This window comes from Taeniopygia guttata, chromosome Z (assembly GCF_048771995.1).
Source record: "Taeniopygia guttata chromosome Z, bTaeGut7.mat, whole genome shotgun sequence".
NCBI classification, from domain to species: Eukaryota; Metazoa; Chordata; class Aves; order Passeriformes; family Estrildidae; genus Taeniopygia; species Taeniopygia guttata.
Window position 1 is genome coordinate 48,680,059 of NC_133063.1, and position 21,131 is coordinate 48,701,189.

General features: G+C 40.3%; 1 protein-coding gene across 1 annotated transcript; it reads right to left on the reverse strand.

Annotated features, from left to right (window-relative positions):
- Positions 1–923: 923 nt before the first annotated feature.
- On the reverse strand, positions 924–19,864 carry SLC45A2 (solute carrier family 45 member 2). The gene is made up of 7 exons (XM_072922514.1): positions 19,056–19,864; positions 17,803–17,979; positions 14,153–14,478; positions 10,299–10,442; positions 8,974–9,097; positions 7,929–8,134; positions 924–4,124 (listed from the first exon to the last, which is right to left on the reverse strand). The coding sequence occupies exons 1-7, from the start codon at positions 19,492–19,494 to the stop codon at positions 3,900–3,902; spliced, it is 1,641 nt and encodes a 546-aa protein (XP_072778615.1). The 5' UTR covers positions 19,495–19,864; the 3' UTR covers positions 924–3,899.
- Between the last annotated feature and the right edge of the window lie 1,267 nt (positions 19,865–21,131).

Below are 21,131 nucleotides of genomic sequence, written 5' to 3' on the forward strand. Positions count from 1 at the left end.
AGATAGAGAATGGAAATGAATGATGGAAACCTAGAGGGGAAAATTTTGTTTTATAGCTCATTTTTTATAGCTTTGTCATGCCAAAAATCATTTACAGACATTTTACAGCAGATACTTCCACCCAATCTTCTACAGTTCAAAAATATCAAATGTCACCATTGCCACATTCACTTTCACCATCTTTCGACATGCTGCAGGGGCTGGTAGTGATTCACAGGCACCAGTGTGAAAGCTGTGAGTTCTCCCAAGGCAAAGACACTCATGATTCATCCTGACTTGTGAAGACTTTCTGGAAAAAAGGTTTATCTGCCACAAGCCACCTGAGTTGCTTGTTTGCAAGCAAGTCAAAGAAACTTAATGAGAGCACTATGAACACGGGAAAAAAAAAAAAAAATCAGAATACTTGTGACATTACTAAGACTTCAAGTCCTCTAAACAAGAGACCAGAATTTCCTTTAAGGATTTGCTTGTGTCACATGCCTGCTTGTTAAAGGGGAGTAAGTGGCAGATGTTTGTAAGAGAAAGAAAAAGGGAAGTGCCATGAAGATAAGGTGACAGACTTGGTCTCCTGCCTTGTTTTGTTCAGCCATGACTATTTCTGTGAGTGTGGGAGGGAGGATTTGTTATTGCAGGACATCTCATCTTTGAGAGGGTTCAGAGGAGGGAAACAATGATTAAAGGGCTAGAGCATCCAGCTGAGGGAGCTGGACTTCTTCATCCCTGAGAAGAGGCAACTGAGGGGGTGTGGAGTCTCCTTCACTGGAGACATTCAAGAACCCTCTGGACATAATCCTGTGCCTTGTGCTCTGGGATGGCCCTGCTTGAGCAGGGAGGTTGGACCAGATGACCCACTGTGTTCCCTTCCAACCTGACCCGTCCTGTGATTCTATGTGGTTCATCTAAGTGTATCATTTGCATAAACATGATATATAGAGGATCTTTATTTTATGTATATGGAAATAAAACCAGATGAGAAAGATCAGGCACAGGGTACTTGTAACTTTATACTCACTGCTATAAAGTTGATGTTAAGTACAGTCAATAATCATATTGATGGCTCAAGTCCAGAACTAGTGTAAAAGCACAGAAGAGGTGGAACTTCTTAAATTAATAGCATTACAGTACAATCCTTCAATACCTTCAACATTTTTAACATTTTAGCATTTCTTTTTCTGAAATAAATATTTTATCCCCTTTCACATATTTGTAATGTATTATATTAGTAACATACATTAGTAACATATCTATTGCTAAAAGAAATACTTATTTTATCCCCTTTTATAAGTTAGTAACATTTTATATTGTTTTCAGTAACACTGGAGATACATTTTCAACTTCAGCATGAGCACCATTATTTTTTTTTTTTTTTTTGGTTTAGACGCTGTTTTCCGAATTGTATATACCTTTATGTCAGTTTGCTCATTCTAACAAAGACTCATAAAGATACTGGTTTGCAGTCCTGGGAGCAATACAGGATATTTTGATGGAGATTTCCAGAGAAAAGATGACTTTAATGTTTCTGTCTTCTGTAGCTGACAGTGGGTTTTAAATGGAAAGATCATGCAGTTGTTATAAATGATAATACGAGGTTTCTGAAACAATTTTCTCTGAATAAATCTGTAAATAATAGCTGTGATATACATGATAGGCTCTTCTCACTTCTCTCTGCAGGTTCAGAACCCTTCTTACATTGCCACAGATCCAATGGTCCCTTTGTGGGCCAGCATCCTCTTTGTGTAACAGAGCAGGGATAATATTGACCATTTAAATGTTAATGTCCTAATGGTGTTAAACCTCAAAGAAAATATTGCAGAATTTCTTTCACAGCCTCACAGTGGAATCAGAGCTTTATGACCTCAGCTCCTGGTGCACAAGTTTACATGGTGCAGTCCTATGAAACCAGATCACTTCCTCCTTTATCTGTTTTTATGGCTCCATAGATGCCTTGCTCCTCCCTTGAAAATTCATCCTCCCAGCAGATACAGAGTTAACAGAAGTTAGTGAGTTAATGATGGCATAAAGCTAATTGGGAAGACAACAATCCTTCACTTTCTGGTTTCCTCCTGTTTGTGCCTGTTGAGGCCCTCAGGTCCAGCTGTCTTAGCACCTGCAAACTGTTTCAAACACAGTGCAGGGGCTCTGTTTTCCCAGGTTTTCTTTACTGTGAAACGGGTGTGAAATGAAGTGCCACAAAGCAAAATAAACCAGAAAACATGGCTTCTTCAAAAGGCAGGATGCAGATGCTGTGGTGACGTTTGCCATGCACTAAGCCCCTTTTGGGACCTACAGTGGAGATCATCATCAAGAAAGGTATCCCACAGGCTTGTTAAAATTAATAAGAATTTACCTAAGGGGAAATTTGTTATCCTGAGACAATGTGACTCACTCTACTCTTTAAAACACAGAAAAAGGATGAAGCTGATGCATCTCTGCAGAGGCACTTGATGCTCAAATGTAACCATTTATGTTTGGTGTTCTCAGTTTGTGTATTGCAGAGCTTCTAAGAGCTGATAAGCTCAACACTGCATTTCTCTGAACAGTGCTGATGATACATGTGCAACATTAAGAACGAAAACAACCATAAACACCATACTTGCCCATAGTCTCTCAATATTCATTAATAACATTAGCAGATGGCTTCAGGTGGCTTAACATACAACATAGTGGATGGATACGACAGTTTTCAGGACAGAAGAAGCACAGCATAAATACAATATATTGCTTTCCCAAACAGGTTTTCAAAACCCTGTCAGTATTACAAAAATAAGAATGAAGCTTCTTATGCAATTAAATACAAATAACTGGGATTATATATGTACTGTACAATAATTCCTGACAGTGCTTTGCAGAACTGAGTTTATCTACAGTATTCTTTAGAGAGCAAATGCCATTTCAGTCAAAGCATAAAGGAAAACAGAGAAAAGAGAGATGCTACTTTAAGGTAAATGCTGTCATATCCAATGTCAAGATTTATGTGGTCAACCAGCCATCAAATTCTTACATTGGCCAAGTTTATTTTTTCAATTACAGCATCAGAACTGAGAGGCCATTTTTTAAAGGAGGAAGAAATGGCAGCTGTTTCCCATAGATAGATTTTAGGTAGGTACCTATACATGGATTTGCAAAGCAGCTTTAGACAGATTTTCCTGACAAGCTCAGCCAGTACTTTCACTTCATTCATATAGAAGCAGCAGGATCCAGTACAAAATAATTACTTTACAGTAATGCTTTTAAACAATAGGCTTAAATCTTTTTTTATATTCCAGTAATTTTTCACACTCAAATCTGCTTTTGACAGTAACTGGCAATTAACTGATCCCATTTTAATCATAACAGAACTGCACCCTGCATGGCCTCTGACACCTGTTTGAATCTCCTGCAGCTTTTGACTACTGGAGGGAACACCCCCCAACTTAGGACACTTGAAGAACAAGATAAATAAAAACATTCTTCCTAACTATATCCTTTTATATTACTTCAATTTATCACATTCTTCATTCACTAACTTTCACAAATTGGTAATGAGGAGTTTCACAATGACTCCCGGTGTAGAGCATCAAAATACCATGGCCACACACACCATCACATGTCACAGCATGTGAACACACTGTGGCGGGGGAGAGACAGAGAGTGTATGTGTGTATGTGGGTGTGTGTGTGTTTGGGGTGTGTGTGTGTGTGTGTGTGTGTGTGTGTGTGTGTGTGTGTGTGTGTGTCTGAGGCACAAGGCAACCAGTTTTATCAAGTCTCCATTCCATAAAGTTCTGGAATTGCAATCGATCCAAGGAGGTAAGAGAGGATGACATGCCAGCAGCGTCAGCACAGCAACAGCACCAGTGCTACTGACCCAGAAAGAAAATGCTCCCCGGGGGAGATCCCTTCCGACTGCTTCTTGCAGCCCTAGTCCACGTACCGAATGCAGAAAGCCACGAAGCAGCAGCCGACCAGTGCCACCGTGGATGCCGAAATCACAGTGACAGCGCTGCCAGCAACGCTAACCAGGAGCCCCAGGCCCACGCCGAGAATGATCTGGGCCAGCTGGACCATGCAGGTCAGGGCAGCACAGTCGATGCCCTTCCCTCGCCCCTGCTCCCCTGCTTGTTCCCCTTCCTGCAGCTTCAGGCTCTGCAAAGAAGCACAGAACAAACCCCAGAAACAGGCAGTGTCAGCAACGTGCAGCTCTTGGCTGAGGCTTTGTTACAGCTCTAGGGTCAGCGGGACACGTCAATAGCTTGCTGCTCCCGGTACCATAGAGGTTACCATAGAGATTTTACAAGTAACAGTGAGGTTTTCCAAGCTTCCAGCAATTTTTTTCTCATCTGCAGTTTTCCCCTCTATCCCTTCCCTTAAGGAAGTAATTGAAAATTGACTGGAAAACCTATACATTATTTTCAAGTTCAGGTCAACGTGATCTCTGTCAAACTGACATTTAACAGTACAGGTCATCCTGTCATAAATAACTTGGCTCTGACTCATGGCTGAAGGAGCCTTACTATCATATTATTAAAGAATCATCACAGAATCACAGAATGGTTTGTACTGGAAGGAACTTGAAAAATCATCTTGTTCCTATGCTCTTGTTGTGAGCAGGGACGCTTCCCAGGGTGCTTAAAGGTACATCAAACCTGGCCTTAAACACCTCTAGGGAGGAAGTAGCTAAAACTTCTCTAGACAACCTGATCCAGTGTCTCACCACCCACACATTAAAGAATTTTTTCCTGATATCTAACCTAAATTTACTCTCTCTAAGTTTGAAGCCATTCCTGCTTGCCTTATCACCATGTGCCCCTGTGAAAAGCTCCATCTTTCTTGCAAGCTTCCTTTAAATTATGCCACAATTATGTCAATCTGAAGTCTTCTCCAGACTGAAAAATCTCAATTCTCTCAGCCATTCATCAGAGGAGAGGTGCTCCATCCCTGTGACCATCTTTGTGTCCCTCCTCTGTACTGACTCCAGCAGGTCCCTGTCTCTCCCATGCTGGGAGCCCAGGGCTGGGTGCAGGGCTCCAGGTGGGTCTCAGCAGAGCAGAGCAGAGGGGCAGAATCCCCTCCCTCCCCTGCTGCCCACGGGGCTCTGGATGCAGCCCAGGACACGTTTGGCTCTCTGGGCTGTGAGTGCCATGGCCGGGCCATGTGCAGCCTCTCACCCACAGCACCCCCAAGCCCTTCTGGGCAGGGCTGCTCTGGGTCTGCTCATGCCCAGCCTGGGCTGGTGCCAGGGGTTGTTCCAGCCCAGGTGCAGCACCAGCACCTGGCCTTGTTAAACCTCATGATGTTCCTGTGGGCCATGTGATGTTCCACATGAGCTTGTCCAGGACCCTCTGGATGACATCCTGTCCTTCAGGTGTGTTCTCTCACCTCAGTTTGCTGTAATCTGCAAACTTGCTAAAGGTGCACTCAATCCTTTAATCTATGGCATTAAAGAAGATATTGAATCACACTGGTCCCAGTGCAAATCCTTGAGGGCACCACTTGTCACTGACATCCATTTGGATTCTGAGTCAATGACCATGACCCTCTGGATGTGACCATCCAACCACTTTCCTATCCAACAGTCCAGTCATCAAACCCATCTTTTCACTTTAGAAGGAAGGATGTTGTGAGGAACCACATCCAGAGGTTTTACAGCAGTACTCGTATGCCCCGCACACATACAGGCAGGAACCTCAAGTTATGGTTCAAAGCATATAAAGAAAATCAGTACTAAAATATAAATGTTTTATTGCTGGGGATGAAAGCAACCTGAAAACAAACATCCAGACTAGGATTCTTCTACTCTGCTGAGGACCGCTCTTAATCACTAATCTGTGTATCTGCTATGATATACATAGCAGAGCAAAAGCTTGCATTTATTATGTACAAGTGTCTTGCATATTAGCATCCTGTAAGGCTGGTGGATCACTGGAAAAGGTTAACTAGAGGGGTTGTGGGGTCTCCATTCTTGGAATAATTCGAACCAGACCTGGGGCAGCTGGCTCCAGGTTGCCCTCCCTGAGAAGGACCTACATGATCTCTGGGAATCCCTTCCTCCACAAAGAAATTACTCTGTTTTATTGGGAAATTATGTGATAATCGACATATTTTTCTTCCCACATAGGCTGTTAAATTGAGGAGGTTGTCTTCCAATGACAAAAAGTTCCCACACTGCAGGCCAGCAGCACCACGATGTTCTTGTATACAAATTCTCTTAGCCATTAAGATGTTGTTGTTTTTGGGTTTTTTTGCAAACCCTATTACCTTGCTTTTGAGTTACACAAAGCTCACAACTGCTGGAGACAAACAGTCTCTTCCTAATCCAGTAGAAAAAAATTGAATTTGGATCCTAGGGAACAGCAGCACAGAACAGGAGCTGAAATGGCAGCATTATAAAACACAGCACATTATTTTGGTAGCGTGCATAGTGGGGGGAAAATATCTGCTTCTTGTTCTGAAATTATAAAGTCCCAATTTTAGACACTGTGAAAAATGAATTGTATTTATTTTGCTGGGCTGTTCCTATGTGGCAGTAGTTCTGACCACAAATATATGAATCTGTAAATAAATGCTTGATGTTTGCTTTTTTTCCTCTGTCTTGTATTTTATAGATTTGAGCTAAACCTCAACCCATTAATATAAAATCTAGCATAGAATTATATGTCATTTTACATCTGTCATAGCAAATACCAAACAAGAAACAACTGGTTGTCTTATAAATAACACATTAATATATTGGCCTATTAAGTGTAAAGTTCATGTACATCTTAGCTTATTTTATTTCACTTCTGTCTTGAAACAGATACAAATTTTGCATTTACTCCTCCTCTCTGAATTGGTTGACCTGAGGTAAGAACTGAGATTTCAGCATAACCTGGGCTCATTCTCAGTCTTTTGTTTTGTGTTTATAACACATTATGATCATTCTCTGTTGGAAGGAGCAAAGAAATCGACTGAGAAATTAAGAATCATATAAATTAAATATTTAATCACTTTGAGCCATCCTTCTAGCACTCAGTAGAATAATTAGAAGAGCTTTGTTGTGTTCATCATTCAGAGGGTGCTGGTGAAGGCAGCTGTTTTGTCCTACTGTACAAAACAGTAGGACATGTTGTCTAACACTTGATCTAGCCCTGTGCTGCTTTCAACTATGTTTTATTTGGTTTTCAATGGTTCAACATTGCCTTTATTAATTTCTTCAGATGTCCCAAGATATTTACCTAAATTATTTCCTAATTTCTTCCAACTCTCCTTAATCTTTCTTGTTTCCAGCTGTTTAACTTAGGAGACTTGAGAGGACTTTTCCATTAAAGAACTCAACACTTTACAATACATGAAGATCCTGCGGTGCCCAGTAACATGATACAAAGTGTGCAAGTTTTTCCAGATTTTCCTTGGAAACAGGATTTAAGGCTGTGGTGGGCAAAATGCCAACCGCAGACATTTAGAAAGATAATGAGAATGTGGCATATGATTTAATACTGAATTATATAAAGCTGTTTCTACTTGAATGGCATTTATTTATTAGCTAAGAGCTTGTGTAACACTTTGCAGTTAACTAAAAATTCTGACAGCCTTGACAGGCTTGTTATTAACCTCAGGTGTTCAGAAGTCAAGTCCTCTGCTAGTGTGGCTGGAAGGAAGACTATAAGGAAGGTAGGACTTGAAGACAACACAAGTGAAATCCAGTTACCTGCTTACTGCCTGAACAGGTACTGTGATTGGCTTCAGATGTGATGATAAATAATTATTTGTTTCACTGAAGGCCTGTTTGGAGAGTTTGGAGCCAGAATGTTAGCTCCCTCTGTCAGAAACTTCCCATTCATGTGTGTCATTATTAATAGTTCGAAATTAAAACTAAAAGCTGCTCACCATTTCTATCCAGTTTACCCCCAAAACAGGTTGAACAGACACAGACAGATATAAACCTAATACTTCTTGAGACATTGCACTCACCTCTTCTTCTCTGTGGTACTCTGCAATGAGGTGGAATGGCACTGTGTATAGCGTGCTGGACATGACTCCAAAGAGTGAACAAAGAGCCAGAGTGGAATAGACATTGGGAAACAAGCCAATTAATCCAGTACCCAGTCCAAAAAGTAGGTATCCAATGAAATAAAGTCCCTTTAATCCTATGTATGGCAGAAGGACTTTCTGCACGTCTGTGAAAAGAAAGTGAAAATGTTGATAAGATTAAAAAAAATAGGTCACATTTTATCAGGCAGTTCCTTTTAAGGAAAAAATAATATTTTGTAAAATGCAATGAAGGAGCTAATATTAATGATTTTGGAAAGTACCTCAAATTATTGTAGGTATAAACTTGCCAAAGAAGACTTTCCCACACCACTCCGAGCTCAACCTGCAGCTTGCACTGCAGCTGCACCCAGAGATACTTGTGCTTAATAGATACTCATCCACAGAAAGACCACACAGAAATGCCTGCAGTTAAGCTCCAAAGGTGAAAACATTTCCCTCAAGACTCTTTTAGATGCTCAAATCAACCCCCAAAATGCTACTTATTTGAGTTTTCAGATCATGAGTTTTTTAATCCTTGGGATGAGTTATGGTGAAATCTACCCGAGGAGCTAGCATGTTTACACATAATTTTGGAGAGCAAGATTCAAGCTTCTGGCAAGACCTTCTGCATGGGGAATGCAAATGGGGAGAGGTCACCTTCGAGAGCCTACAGCTACAAACAGCATTGCTAGGTGAAAGAGCACATAAGAATTTGGTGTGGCATTTAATTTCGAAATGATTTTCAGTGTTGAAGGTCAGTTCATGCGCAGAACAATGTCCTACTGTCAAAGTCACCCCTCATCATGTGGTCAGGAACCGTTTGTGCTAAGTTATGAGTTTCTGACAATGCTGAGAATGTAACGTTCCTTAAAGTTTGAATGTAGAAAAAAAAATCCACCTAATTTGACATCTCTTTATGGATTTTGAACAATGGTAAACAGCAAACACAGTGTTGGATAGTTACAAGAATACTTACAATACTTACAAGAATAGACTGATGAAGAAATTGCATTGATGCACAGTCCCCAGCATCCCATCTCTACCCCTGCTTTGTAGGTAAGGTAAAGTGTGGAGTTGTGAGGCGCGTAGGGATTCCCATGGTACACAACCTGAAAGAGACCGCAAAAATCACAGAAGGCAAGGATAGCTCCATGCAGGGAATTCCTTCATCTTATGGGCCCCATCCCTGGTAGGGAGCATCCAAAAAATCTGTTGAGCAGTGTCCTAACCACCCATTTGTAATTCTCCAGGTTTCACACTCACATCTCCTGGACTATCATATCCCAGGTTCCGCCTATATTTTTACCCTCTGCCTTTTCCTGGGCTGTCTATTTTACATTGACTCATTTGCTCTTCCATTTTTTGGGTGCCTCACTTCCAAATAACTTTCTCTCTCCACTTCTGCCTTCTTGCGTTAGCCTTTCTTGCCCTAATTATCTACTTTTTTTTTTCTGTTTTCTCTTTCAGGTTTTCATCAACACACTCATTTTTTCCACACAGTTATTGTATTATTCAGTTACTTTTCTAGACAAGGAAAACGTTTTTCATTCAGTTGTTCATCTACAATGCAGGGAAAAAAAAATACAAACCTGCCTCTTGTCTTGCCTACAAAGACAAAAAAGATAAGGAAATGGGAATACTGTGTGGAAACCACAGTAGAGCAGGGAGTGGCAGTGAGAGATTTGTGCCAGAACCATATTAATTCTCTGGAAGGAAGAAGGCAGAGACATCCATTATAGGCGAGAATATACAGTCCCTGGGAATGGCATTGAAAAGGCACCACTGGGTGTTGTGAGGGCAAACAATTGCTGAAAAAAGGGACTCAAGACAGACGAATGTTGGAAGATAAAACTTTTTGCTACCAAGTAGCTCCCTGTGTGCAAAGAGCTGCATGGCCTGAGGCCAGGGAGGCCGAAGTGCAGGGGAGGGGCTTTGTGTGGATGCTGCACACACACCAGGGCAAGGCCAGCTGCATCCAAACACTGCCCCAGCTAGAAAAGCTACCCATCTGGGAGCAGCTCTGAAGCCAAAGCAGAAAATGGATGTGTTTGGACCAGCTCTGAGAGCTTCACTTGGAACATTTAGACACTAACAGCCTTACAAATACTAAAGGTTTTCTCCAGTGATTTCCCCAGACAGGCTTGGAACAAGGGCCTGACTTTAATTAGCTGGTTTACAAAACAGTTGTTGAGCCACCCAGATATAAATGGCTCTGACACCAGTGTAATTTTCTCAGGATAGTAACACAATTTCATTTCTTTTTGATGGAGAAGGAGATGCTACAAGTAATGAGAATATTTGATGTTTTACCTGTCCCATGAAATCTGTGAAGAAAAGCATGTTGGACAGAAAAGCCATCCATCCAAAAAGGTGGCTCACACACAGACAGCGATAGTGGGATGGCATACTTAAAAGTGTCTTCAAGAGGGATTTAAGGGTCATCTGCCTTTTTCCCTAAAAGCAAATATTCAAGAATAATACAGTATTATGGTCCTGAAGGCTAATGAAATAGCTGACAGCAAATGAAGAAGCCCTTAGTAGTATCTTTTCTTTGCTAAACTTCCAAAGTCTTTTATTTTTTGCTAGGAAGCGTTGCTTGGGTACTGAGTTTTCTTCAATTTATAAAATTTACAGAAACAATAGAAGACATGGAGTATACCAGCAGGAATGTAACATTTTTTGCTATTATTATCAGTAGGACAGTTATTTACATGTAGGATCACAGGGAAACTTTCTACCAGAGCATACTCAGAGAGTTAAAAAAAACCCCAATGAACCAACAACAGAAACAACAAGAAACAAAATTTATTTCTTTGTAGAGACTATCAGCTTTATACTGAAAATTTAAAGCTGCCGCAGAAAAAAGTTATGCTCAAAATACTTCCTGAAAATTAAAATGTGTTGCAGATTTCTGAGACTTTATTCCCTTTCCATTCTATGTGCTAAATTCCCAAGGAAACTTCTTTTTCTGGTGAAACTTCTAGCTCTTCGGCATATAATGAGCTTTCCACTAAGCACTGCTGTTGAAGCAGGGAGAAGCTGTGGCTCCCCATGGTAGCACACAGAGAATGTGAGCTCCAGCATCTGAACACTTCATACCAACTAATTTCGTAATCAAAACTTAATTGGTACTGGTTACCAAATCTCACTGATGAGGAAAATTAAATTTTCTCACCACCTTTAAAGCCCCATGTTACCTCCCTCCTTGACCCAGTCCTGTGCCCCAAAATTCTCAGTTTCTTTTCCAGTCACGTTCACCAGATCTTTTTTATTACTTTTTTTTTTTAACTACTGTAGGTGTGCTTGATATCATGTATTTTGACACATAATTCTTCCTGTATTAAAGCTCCTGCATGGTCCACTGCTACTATTTTAACTGTGCATGATAGAAAACTTCAAATTTTCTCTCATGATATTTGGAGACAGCAGTGTTGGGAAAGATGGCTAGGGAAGATGTATGTTATGAAATGTGGAAGAACTGCAAAAGTTATGCTAATTACTCAAAATTTCTGGACTGGATCTTGTCTTCAATTTGCTGTAGGATGTCATTTTTCCCTTTCTTCCTTCAGTCTTGTACTTATTTTTCACAATTCTACTTTCCTTTGAACTAGGCTATGCTGCAAGCTACTCTATGAATAATCACCATAAAGTTGTTGGAAAATACTTTGCTTCAGTGTGAGGTTTCTAATCCTCATAGGAATGCTAAATTCAAGTCGCTGACTTCCACCTTGGACTGTATATTGTCTAAATCCCTTGGAATTTCTCTTGGCATCACTGTCTTTTTTTAAACAGGGTAAGCTTTATATTATTCTACAATTATAAAAAGGAAACAAAAGAATTCCAGATTGACTCATTAGTGTTATTTCAAGGATAATTACTATAGTTTGACATGGCTTTATTTAGTTTGTATTCTTCCACCCTGCTTTTTAAAATAGTCTTTCCAATCAAAGTTTTAAGATAAAGTCATGGAATTACAAAGGACACTGCAGTGATTACAAACAATAATTTGACAGCTATATAGAAATGTTGTTTTTTTTTTTTCTATTTAGATATTCCAGAGAGTGGAAATAGAAACCAAAAATGTTTAATGCACACATTCAAAACATACCAGCACACAAATCACATGCTAATTTAAATAATGTGCTGAAGTTTGGGTCTGCTTAAGCGCCTTATCCTTCAAAAGCTCAGAATACCAAATAATCTCTACAAAATCACTACAACTCAGGGCATAATATGATAAGAATACAGAAGAAGCAATATGACTTGGGTTTTATGGCAGTGGACCCTGAGTAATTTGGCACCATTCAAAAGAATACAAGGCTAATTGCTTTGGGTGTCTGTTCATACTGTAACAGGTCAAATCTCATTAATAATCATCTTAGCTATGAGCATGTGAGAACATAGGCCTTAATTTAGAAGAAATGTTGCCATGATGCCTGCAATTAAAAAAAAAAAAGAGACAGAAAAACAGGAAGCCAAACCAATTCTTCAAGGAAGTGATTATGGTAATGAATGAACTCAGCAAACATGTGCCACAGGAGAGAGATCATTAAAGCAGTGAGTGTCTAGAATTCATGCACACAAAGAAGTGCACATCAAAGAAACATGAGACTGATCAAAGCACTGGGGGACTTTAACAGGCTGCCCAGCCTAGGCAGAGGAGGGCAATGGCACAGGCTCACCACCACAGCTTCACCTCCAGTGTTAGACATGGAACTCTACATTTCTCATGTTACTGACTCCATGGAATTATTTCTTCCCAAGGCAGAAGCCACCCCAAACCACAGTCTGCTCCCCCTACTTTCACTGCATCGCTCTCTCATCTTCATTTGCCTTCTCTTTTTTTAAAGCCTACATGATCCGACCAGTTGATGTCGAATCATGAGGCTCAGCATCTCTAACAATTCAGAGTATGCTCAGAGTGAACAGTGATGGTGAAGGATGCTGGCTGCTCCCCACAACTGTTGCCTTGCTGTCTGCCCCACTCCATGTTTGCCTGGCATTCTCATCCAGCAATGCTCATTTCATACGTCTTGCATCTGGTGTAATAGTAGTTTACTTCCAGTTAGAAATACCAAGTGTTATTATAAAACAAATTACAAATAGTAAAATATAATAAATCCCTTTTACTTACAGATTAAACTAGAGCATTGCTTTCCTACTTATAATTGTTTGCTTAGCAGAGCTTAGTACTTACATAACCAGCTTTGTACATTTTACCTAATTTATCAAATCTTTGTATTAGTGTATCAGGGATTGATATGCATAATGCCAAGAAATCAAAAGTGGAATTAAAATGAGAAGCAATTGTGTCACTACTAATGTGTTATACTTTGCTTACCTAGGGTACCATGAGATAGCCATAAGGATTTCTAGCGCAAAAAGTCATCAACCAAACAGTAAAAAAGATCAACTGTTCTCATCACCATGCTAGAAGTGGGCTCTCCAGATATTTTTCTGGTAGATTCACCTCTTACTAGGTACCTTAGGTGAAGAAATCTCTTATAAAAATGCATCAGAAACAAAATAACAGTGAGGATTTAAAAGTACTCACTGTTTTCTCTCAACTCTAAATTTTGCCAAAGGCACAGCTACAATATCACTCAAAATAAAACTCAAATTCTGGTAGCAAGGTAGAACTGCTGTAGAGGTAGCAATTTTAAACACATGAGTGATCAATGAAATGTTGAGCAGCAGAAAACCCATGTCACACATTTCACATGTACTATGTACAAAATTGTGTGGACTTTGGTGAGAATTAGGGACCTATATCAAAGATTAATGGTCTGTAGTCTTTGTCCACAATGTTATGCTAATTATTTCAAGACTAAAGGACAAAGTAGATCCTGTTCACAAAATTCACATGAGGAGGACATTGAGACACTGACACTGAGCAGCAAACCCAGCCAGGCTCTCCCTCATCCCTGCCAATGGTTCAAAGAATCAGAACTAGCTGGTCTCATGCCTCTTGCTGGCAATATTTTCTAAAGGAAAAAAAAAAGGGAAAAAAGAAATGCAAGCAGGCTTTCTCCTGTCTCTGTATCCTGGTAGAGGGTTCTTTTCTGTGCATGTGAAAAGATTCCATTGCAAACAATCAGTAATAGCTAATTAAGGGGTCTCAAAGGATGCAAAGTTACGATCTACAAAATCACCTCTGCACTCACCTCTGTGCGTGACGCAACCGTGCATTTCCCTGGCTTGGCTGCAGCCTTTATTTCGGTACATGTTGATTTTAAGTGACCATTCTTAATTTCCTCCTCTATGGAGCTGTATTTATGGGGTTCAGTCACTTCCAACAAGAACTTTGCCTCTTCATTTTCATATTTGAGTGGGACTTCAGGAATACTGCACAGATGTATGGTAAGGCAGATTATGAAAACCAAGGCTGCGAAGAAGAAAATCACCTGGAATTCTGATGCCAAGGTATATCCTAGTATAGTTTGACCCCAATCCATAGCACCTGTAAGGTAACCCAGGGCTCCTCCCAAACCTACAATGGTGGGGGAAAAGAAAGGAAAAAAAAAATGTCTACAGGCATTGACAAAATAAACAAAAAGAACATAATACCTTCAATATGTGATGCCCTCTAGAAATGGTGGAATAATCACTCTTCAGATATTTATCACAAGAAATAGGAATACTGAGCTAATCACATACATGAGCAGTTACTAAAACATCTCTTGAAAAATCTCAGATCTGTCAGATAGAGCTCTCCACAAATTGCCTGAACACACTGGAAAATAGGCCCCATCTCATATTTTGACTCTTTAAAACAGCATTTTCTTTGAAATGGTAAATAATACATGTGATACTAAATTAAATAGTACAAAATTTATGTGGCTTTCTTTTTTTATTTTCACAGAAGAAACATTTTAAAAATTATATGGACAGTTTCTATAGTTTACAATTTGTAAAATGTATTATATTTAGCTTAGTCCAAACAGAAATACTGCTTCCATGTGAAATTAAAAAAAAAAATAAAAGGAAATAAACACAATGGCATTGTTTTGTACTTATACAAATCCCAGTACAACACCACTTGGAAAAGAAAACAGAAAAGAACAAATATAAGCATGTCATCCCATTCAGTAATTTTCTCAGAAGAGGTAAACCAAAGTGTAAAATGAGAATGCTACTTTATTCCTTGGCGTTAATAAACTCAGTTTTCAGTCAGTTTGGGCTTTTTACAATTTCTTCTCTTTGTTATAAGTGTACACAGAGATGCACAGGAATGTGCCCTCTACATTCAGTACAGAGCTCTGGTAGGGGTGGCACCTTTGTAGAGTCCTGACATCTTGCTAACTAGGTGGCTCTGGGGGATGGATGGTTGGGAGTTCCACAGGATAGGCACTTTCCAAGAACTTGGAAGCATTTCTATGCTTTTGCTTAGGAGAACTGATAACAGTCTACAGCAAAGCCCTGCATCTAACGAAAAATAACAGCACCTGCACTTGCTTCCCCAAAAACATGGGATTTTGATTTCATTCTGGGATTTCTGTACCTTCTTTGCCCTCCTAGGTCTGATTGTGGCCTCCTTCATTGTGTCCTATGGCGTTTCACAGGGGACTATATCCTTGCTTGTTCTCGTAAAAAACAATTGTGCTATTAATAACTTTTAAAGAAAAAAATGTTATTTTCGCAATGTTATTTTCAGTGTATGTTTGCAGACAGAATGTTTGACATTAGAGGATGTCTTTGCATGCTGTTTGGAAAAATAAGCATTATGATATTGGAATGCAGCCTGACTGTTGAGTTGTTAGATGTGTGCACACTTTCTTCCACTTGAATAAGTGGCCATGGGTTTCATAACTTCAAAACTATCAAGTTTCATGTTCAAACCCAAAACTGAAGGCAAACTGGAGAGTAAAATCTTAGAAATATTAAGTATAAAAGGAAAGAAGAAACTAAAATAGGAAAAAGAAACTATCTAAAACAGAGCTAGGACAAGAAACGGGATGATTGCTGTCTCTGTCTAATAGGGATAAAATAAGGGTATGATAAATGTAAACAGTAGGGAATAGATATTAATATTACAGTTTACGGAAAACAAACACCAAGACCAGTGAATTGCTGGAGAAGACTTCCTTGGGAGGCTGTAGAACACAAATCAGGGGAGGATTTGAATATCAGATGAGGGAACTCTCAGTTAGGAAGGGTTAAGATGAGCTTGCTGTGGAGAGCACAGGATGCTGGACCAATTAACATACTCTGCCCCAGTCTTATTTCATATTATTTGTCCCACATCCCCTTTTGCAGCTCAGTACACTGAATCAGCTAAATCTGTAGCTTCAAACTTGGAGACTTTTTAGAATGATCCAAAAAACTGCGACCGGAGTTGTGCTGAATATACATAGAGACTCACTCCTCTGTCTTTCCAAACAAGTGATTCTTTAATGTTTTACCTGTTTCTAATGGACAATACATATTTTATTCCCATGTGGCTTTAAGTTTCCCTTATTAACTATGTTCCTGGATATAGGTATTTCATGTGTCCAAAACTGGCCTGTTGTTGGTAGCTACTACACCTCCCTCCTTGAGCAGAATAACTGCTACTGAGTTTACGTGTCTCTGCTCCTGCTGGGGGCTCAGAAGCCACAAAAATCTGCTGTAACAAAGATTGCATGACTTCTCATGTAGTCTGCTTTTTGTCTAGTGCTTTCACAGGGATTACTCTCAGACATGGCAGGAGGTTCCTCCCGGGTCACTTCACAGGTACACAGCCTCACGTGTCTTCCCTGTGCATTTCCTCAACACAGGGCTGACATTGTACAGATGATTCCATAGAATCAATGTTGAGGGGTTGGAACAGACTTTAGAGATCATCCAGATGCACCCACTCTGCCACTGGCAGGGGCACCTCCAGCTAGACCAGGCTGCTCAACACCTTCTACAACCTGGCCTGGAACACTGACAGGATTGGTCATCCATAACCTCCCTGGACAATCTATTCCAGTGTCTCACCACCCTCACAGGGAAGAATTTCTTCCTAACATCCAGCCTAACTTTCTCCCCATCTTCCTAAAGAAGAGTCCCTCTCCAGCTTCCCTGAGGCCCCCCTTCAGATACAGGAAAGTTTCTATGAGGTCTCCACACAACCTTCTCTTCCAGGCTGAACAGCCCCAACTTTCTCAGCCCCTCTTCATAGGGAGGCATTCCAGTTCCCTTATCCACTTTGTGGCCCTCCTTTGAATATGTTCCAACAGTTTTGTGTCCTTCTGTAACTTGGCAACATTCCAAAAATGTACAAAGGCAAATGAAACTGTTAACTTCATTTGCAGGAACTTGAACTGAACCACTTAAACTTATTTTGTGGGAGTTGTGAATTTCTGAATTTTACACAAAACTCCTGTTTCTATACAGCACATACTGGAGCACTGCTGAAGAATGATAAAAAATTTCATTGGTTTGTGCAGCTCTTGTTCTATGTCACATGACAAGTCAAAAATATTATTCTTATGTGCAATAGCAATGAAACAAGCTACATCCATTAATTTTTGCCTCAGCAAAGACTTGAAAAAACCCAAAACAAACTAAACAAACACTACTTCACATTTTAAAATAACTAACTACGCTTAAATCATGCCAGTGTTGCTGTAATTATTTGTGCCTGCAAGCCTTCTTCAGAATTCTTGTAGCAGCAATCACAAGTTGCTGTTGTCTGGAGTAGTGAAAACCCAGCAACAAAAGTCTCGTGACTGAAGTGCAGAATCAGATGATCAGTTCATTCAAGATTGGAAACACAGTGAGGATAAAATCCATGCAATTACCTTCCCCTCCTTTGAGAGGCAGGGAGGAAAAGAAGGGATCAGTGTACCTGTAAAGAGGGCGTGGTAATGCAGACCCTTCTCTTTATCCTGATGAGAGCAGACATCAAATAAATATGCTTTGATGGGACCATCAATAAAATCAGCTGCAAAATCAAAAAGTACTACTCCCAGCATGGTAATGACTATTGCCCATGTCCGCTGCTTGTCTCTCTCATCGATGAAAGCTAAAAAAAGAAAAACACCCTCATTCTGACAGCAACAGTACCATGTTCTGCAAAACCACAGTTAGTCTTTCTGAATACCTCAAAATCTAAACAATGACTGATTACACAAGAGAGTCCAGTGACACCAGAATCTCATCAGAGAAGCAGGAGAGCTGAGTCTGTGTAATGCTGAGCTGGGCTAGGATGACTTACAGCCTTAAGTCAGCAGATGCTCAGCATGCTTCAATCTCCATGACCAAGAGCATCACTACTCTTAATCTATTTCTTTACCCCTTCAAGGCATGCACTGGTAGCCTAACACATGAATTTTGTAATACTTTCAGTTTATTCTCTTTGTCCAAGCAATATATTGTTTTAGATAATCAAGAGTTGACTGCAACATCTCCCTCTGGGTTAATGAAACCAATTATATTCAACATCAATAATATTGAGGAAGAGAGAATAAATCAACACACGTCCCCCATCTGCCTAGTCAGCAACAACTTTGTATCAAGACTTCAAGAAGCTACATCCCAAGCTAAAATGCAATTATATGGATGTCACTCCTATTTTATTTTGCATATTTCAGCTGCAACAGGGTTTCCAAGCAGTTAAGGATTCTTGTTTTTCATTAGCACAACACAAGAGTCAAGGCAGTGCTGCAAGAATTGAAGGCGAGTATTTTGAATACTCATCCATCTAAAATAGGGATGAATGGGGATTCAGTTTGGATATGTATTACATCACAAAAACAATACTATCATTTAAGCTAACAAGGCAGATCTTAGCTCATAAAAACTTCTATGGACTAAGCAAATCTTTACCTGTAGGAGCTTATCAGGCAACCAAAGAAACATACTATGCAATCACATGCACAGACTACAGAACACTATGTACAGGGTACATAACATGCAGTGTTAGGATTGAATGTACACAAAGACTACAGTGCTCCCCAGCTTCTTCAGTGTGCCCAAGTCACATGATACCAAATTTTAACAGTGCATTTTAAGAAGGAAAAGGGGAACCCCTCTCCTTTTTCTGATTCAAAAGGCTAGGATGAGTTTTGTCTGTCAGCATAGCACATGCCCCTCACTCACCTGAAATCATCACGTCCCCATTGAGGTACAAAGCCATGCCTAACAGCATTATGATGCCCAGACCCAGAATGTAAGGTCGCCTCCTGCCCCAGCTACAGGTGCAGTGATCACTGGCCGAACCTACCACGGGCTGCAGCAAGAAGCCCAGGATAGGGCTGATGAGCCACACGAGGCTGTAGAGGTTCTTGGGCAGCCCTACACTGAGCAGCACCGGCGTGACAAAGGCGGCCTCCACAGCATAGCAGAACTCCCGGCCGAACATGGCCATGCTGTGCATGACCAGCCTTCCCACCGCTCGCCTCCTTGGCACCGCTGCTCCAGTCTTCATCACTGACTGCCTCAGAGATTCCTCCTTCTCTCTGGCACCATCCGTGTCGGCCTTGCCCACTCCAGAGCTGGGCAGGAGAGCCCCGAGGAAGCTCTCTTTCGTTAAGGTCATAGCTCCGGCTGCAAGCAGCGCTGTGGCAAGCTGGTGCTGCCTGCTCTGGCTGACATGGGGCCCAGATCATATGCCGGGTGGGATCGGTCTGTGCTGGGGGAGGGACTCACATACTTTCATGGCTCTGCGATCACAAGTTATGCCAGGAAGGGGGTGGGGAAGTGTGTGTTCACATTAGCTGATCTGAGCTTTTGGGCGTCTGCACTGCTCCCGACTATCCACAACTCAGGAATTACTGTTCACGCATGAAGCACACATATAACGGGAACATACATCACATGGTCTGGGCACAGGATTAGCCTGCTGTTCCTCTTGCTGTAAGACTGCAGTGACACCAGGAACCCAGTCCTCATCTTTCTATTCAGCAAACATGAGCATCAGACCATTCCCTGCTGTCTAACCTGGGGAAAAAAAAAAATCTTTATCTATCAGGAAGAGGATTTCAACGCACTTCATAAGGATGAGTAAGTGAACCTATACATTGCCCTTGAGCATTAGAGACAGATATAATGCAAGCAACTGATGAGTACTTTTTTGTATGTGCTGTGTACTGCCCTCAAAAGAACTGATCATTTCCTGGTTGCTGAAAACAGACAGTATCAGAATTACTTAGAGGTGGATTTTTTTAAAAAGTCTTACTTGCTAGGGAAAGACCTTAAAAGAAACCTGTAGTGACCTTACTCCAACTGTACCTTTCAGGTTAGCCACCTGAAGGAGTCAGCTGTTCCAACCTATTCTGAAGAAACACAAGGTTTTAAATTGACATCAGTAAAGTTGGTTTCAAAACTTATTCATGATGGACATCACATTTGACAACACTGATTTTTCTCCAACACAATCAGATATATCTCGGACTAAGAAACTTGTCAAGTCTTACAGCAACCTTGTATAATGTTCAGTAGCTTACACTAGACTGATTATCAGCTGCAAACTTCAGGTGTTTTTGCTGATGATTCAAACAACTTACCAGGACCTACTAGATAATTCTTGCTTCCAGGTTGAGGTTTATGTAGTAAAATGTAAAAGGTTTTTTTCTGGTAATAATGTTGACATTTTTGCCACAACACATTAAAATAAGCTTAAGTATAGCTCAGCTTTGGAAGTCTCTGCAGCCAACAAACCAATCTTCAGCAAAACAGACAAAATTATCAGAACACCCAACCCTTCATGTCATAACTCATGGGACAATACTGTATTAATGCCATATAACTAATTCTTTTTAAAAGTGTATTTTCTTTTGTCTTGAAAGAGGTGGTTTCAAATGAAAGTTTAAGTTTGAAGGAAATGAAAACTATCATGGAATAATCATTGTTTAAAACCTGTGCAGCAACATTGCCTACCATTTTTCCATAAGGAGAGGAAGGATTATTAGTTGGCAGACATTTTAAAAATAAAAAAATTTTATTCTGAATTTAGTTTCTAGCCAAGGTGATATTCCGAATGTAATATATAATAAGGAGACTGCATTAGGAAAATGTAGTCAGGCTGTTAAATAGATCAACTTTGAGATAATAGCTCTGCAGCAGCACATAACAGAATAGCATTAGTTAGACCATAGTTTCAGCATGATAAAGTAAATTAATTAATATGAAAAACAGATGAAGAAAATCCCTTCTAATTCATGAATAAACAGCATA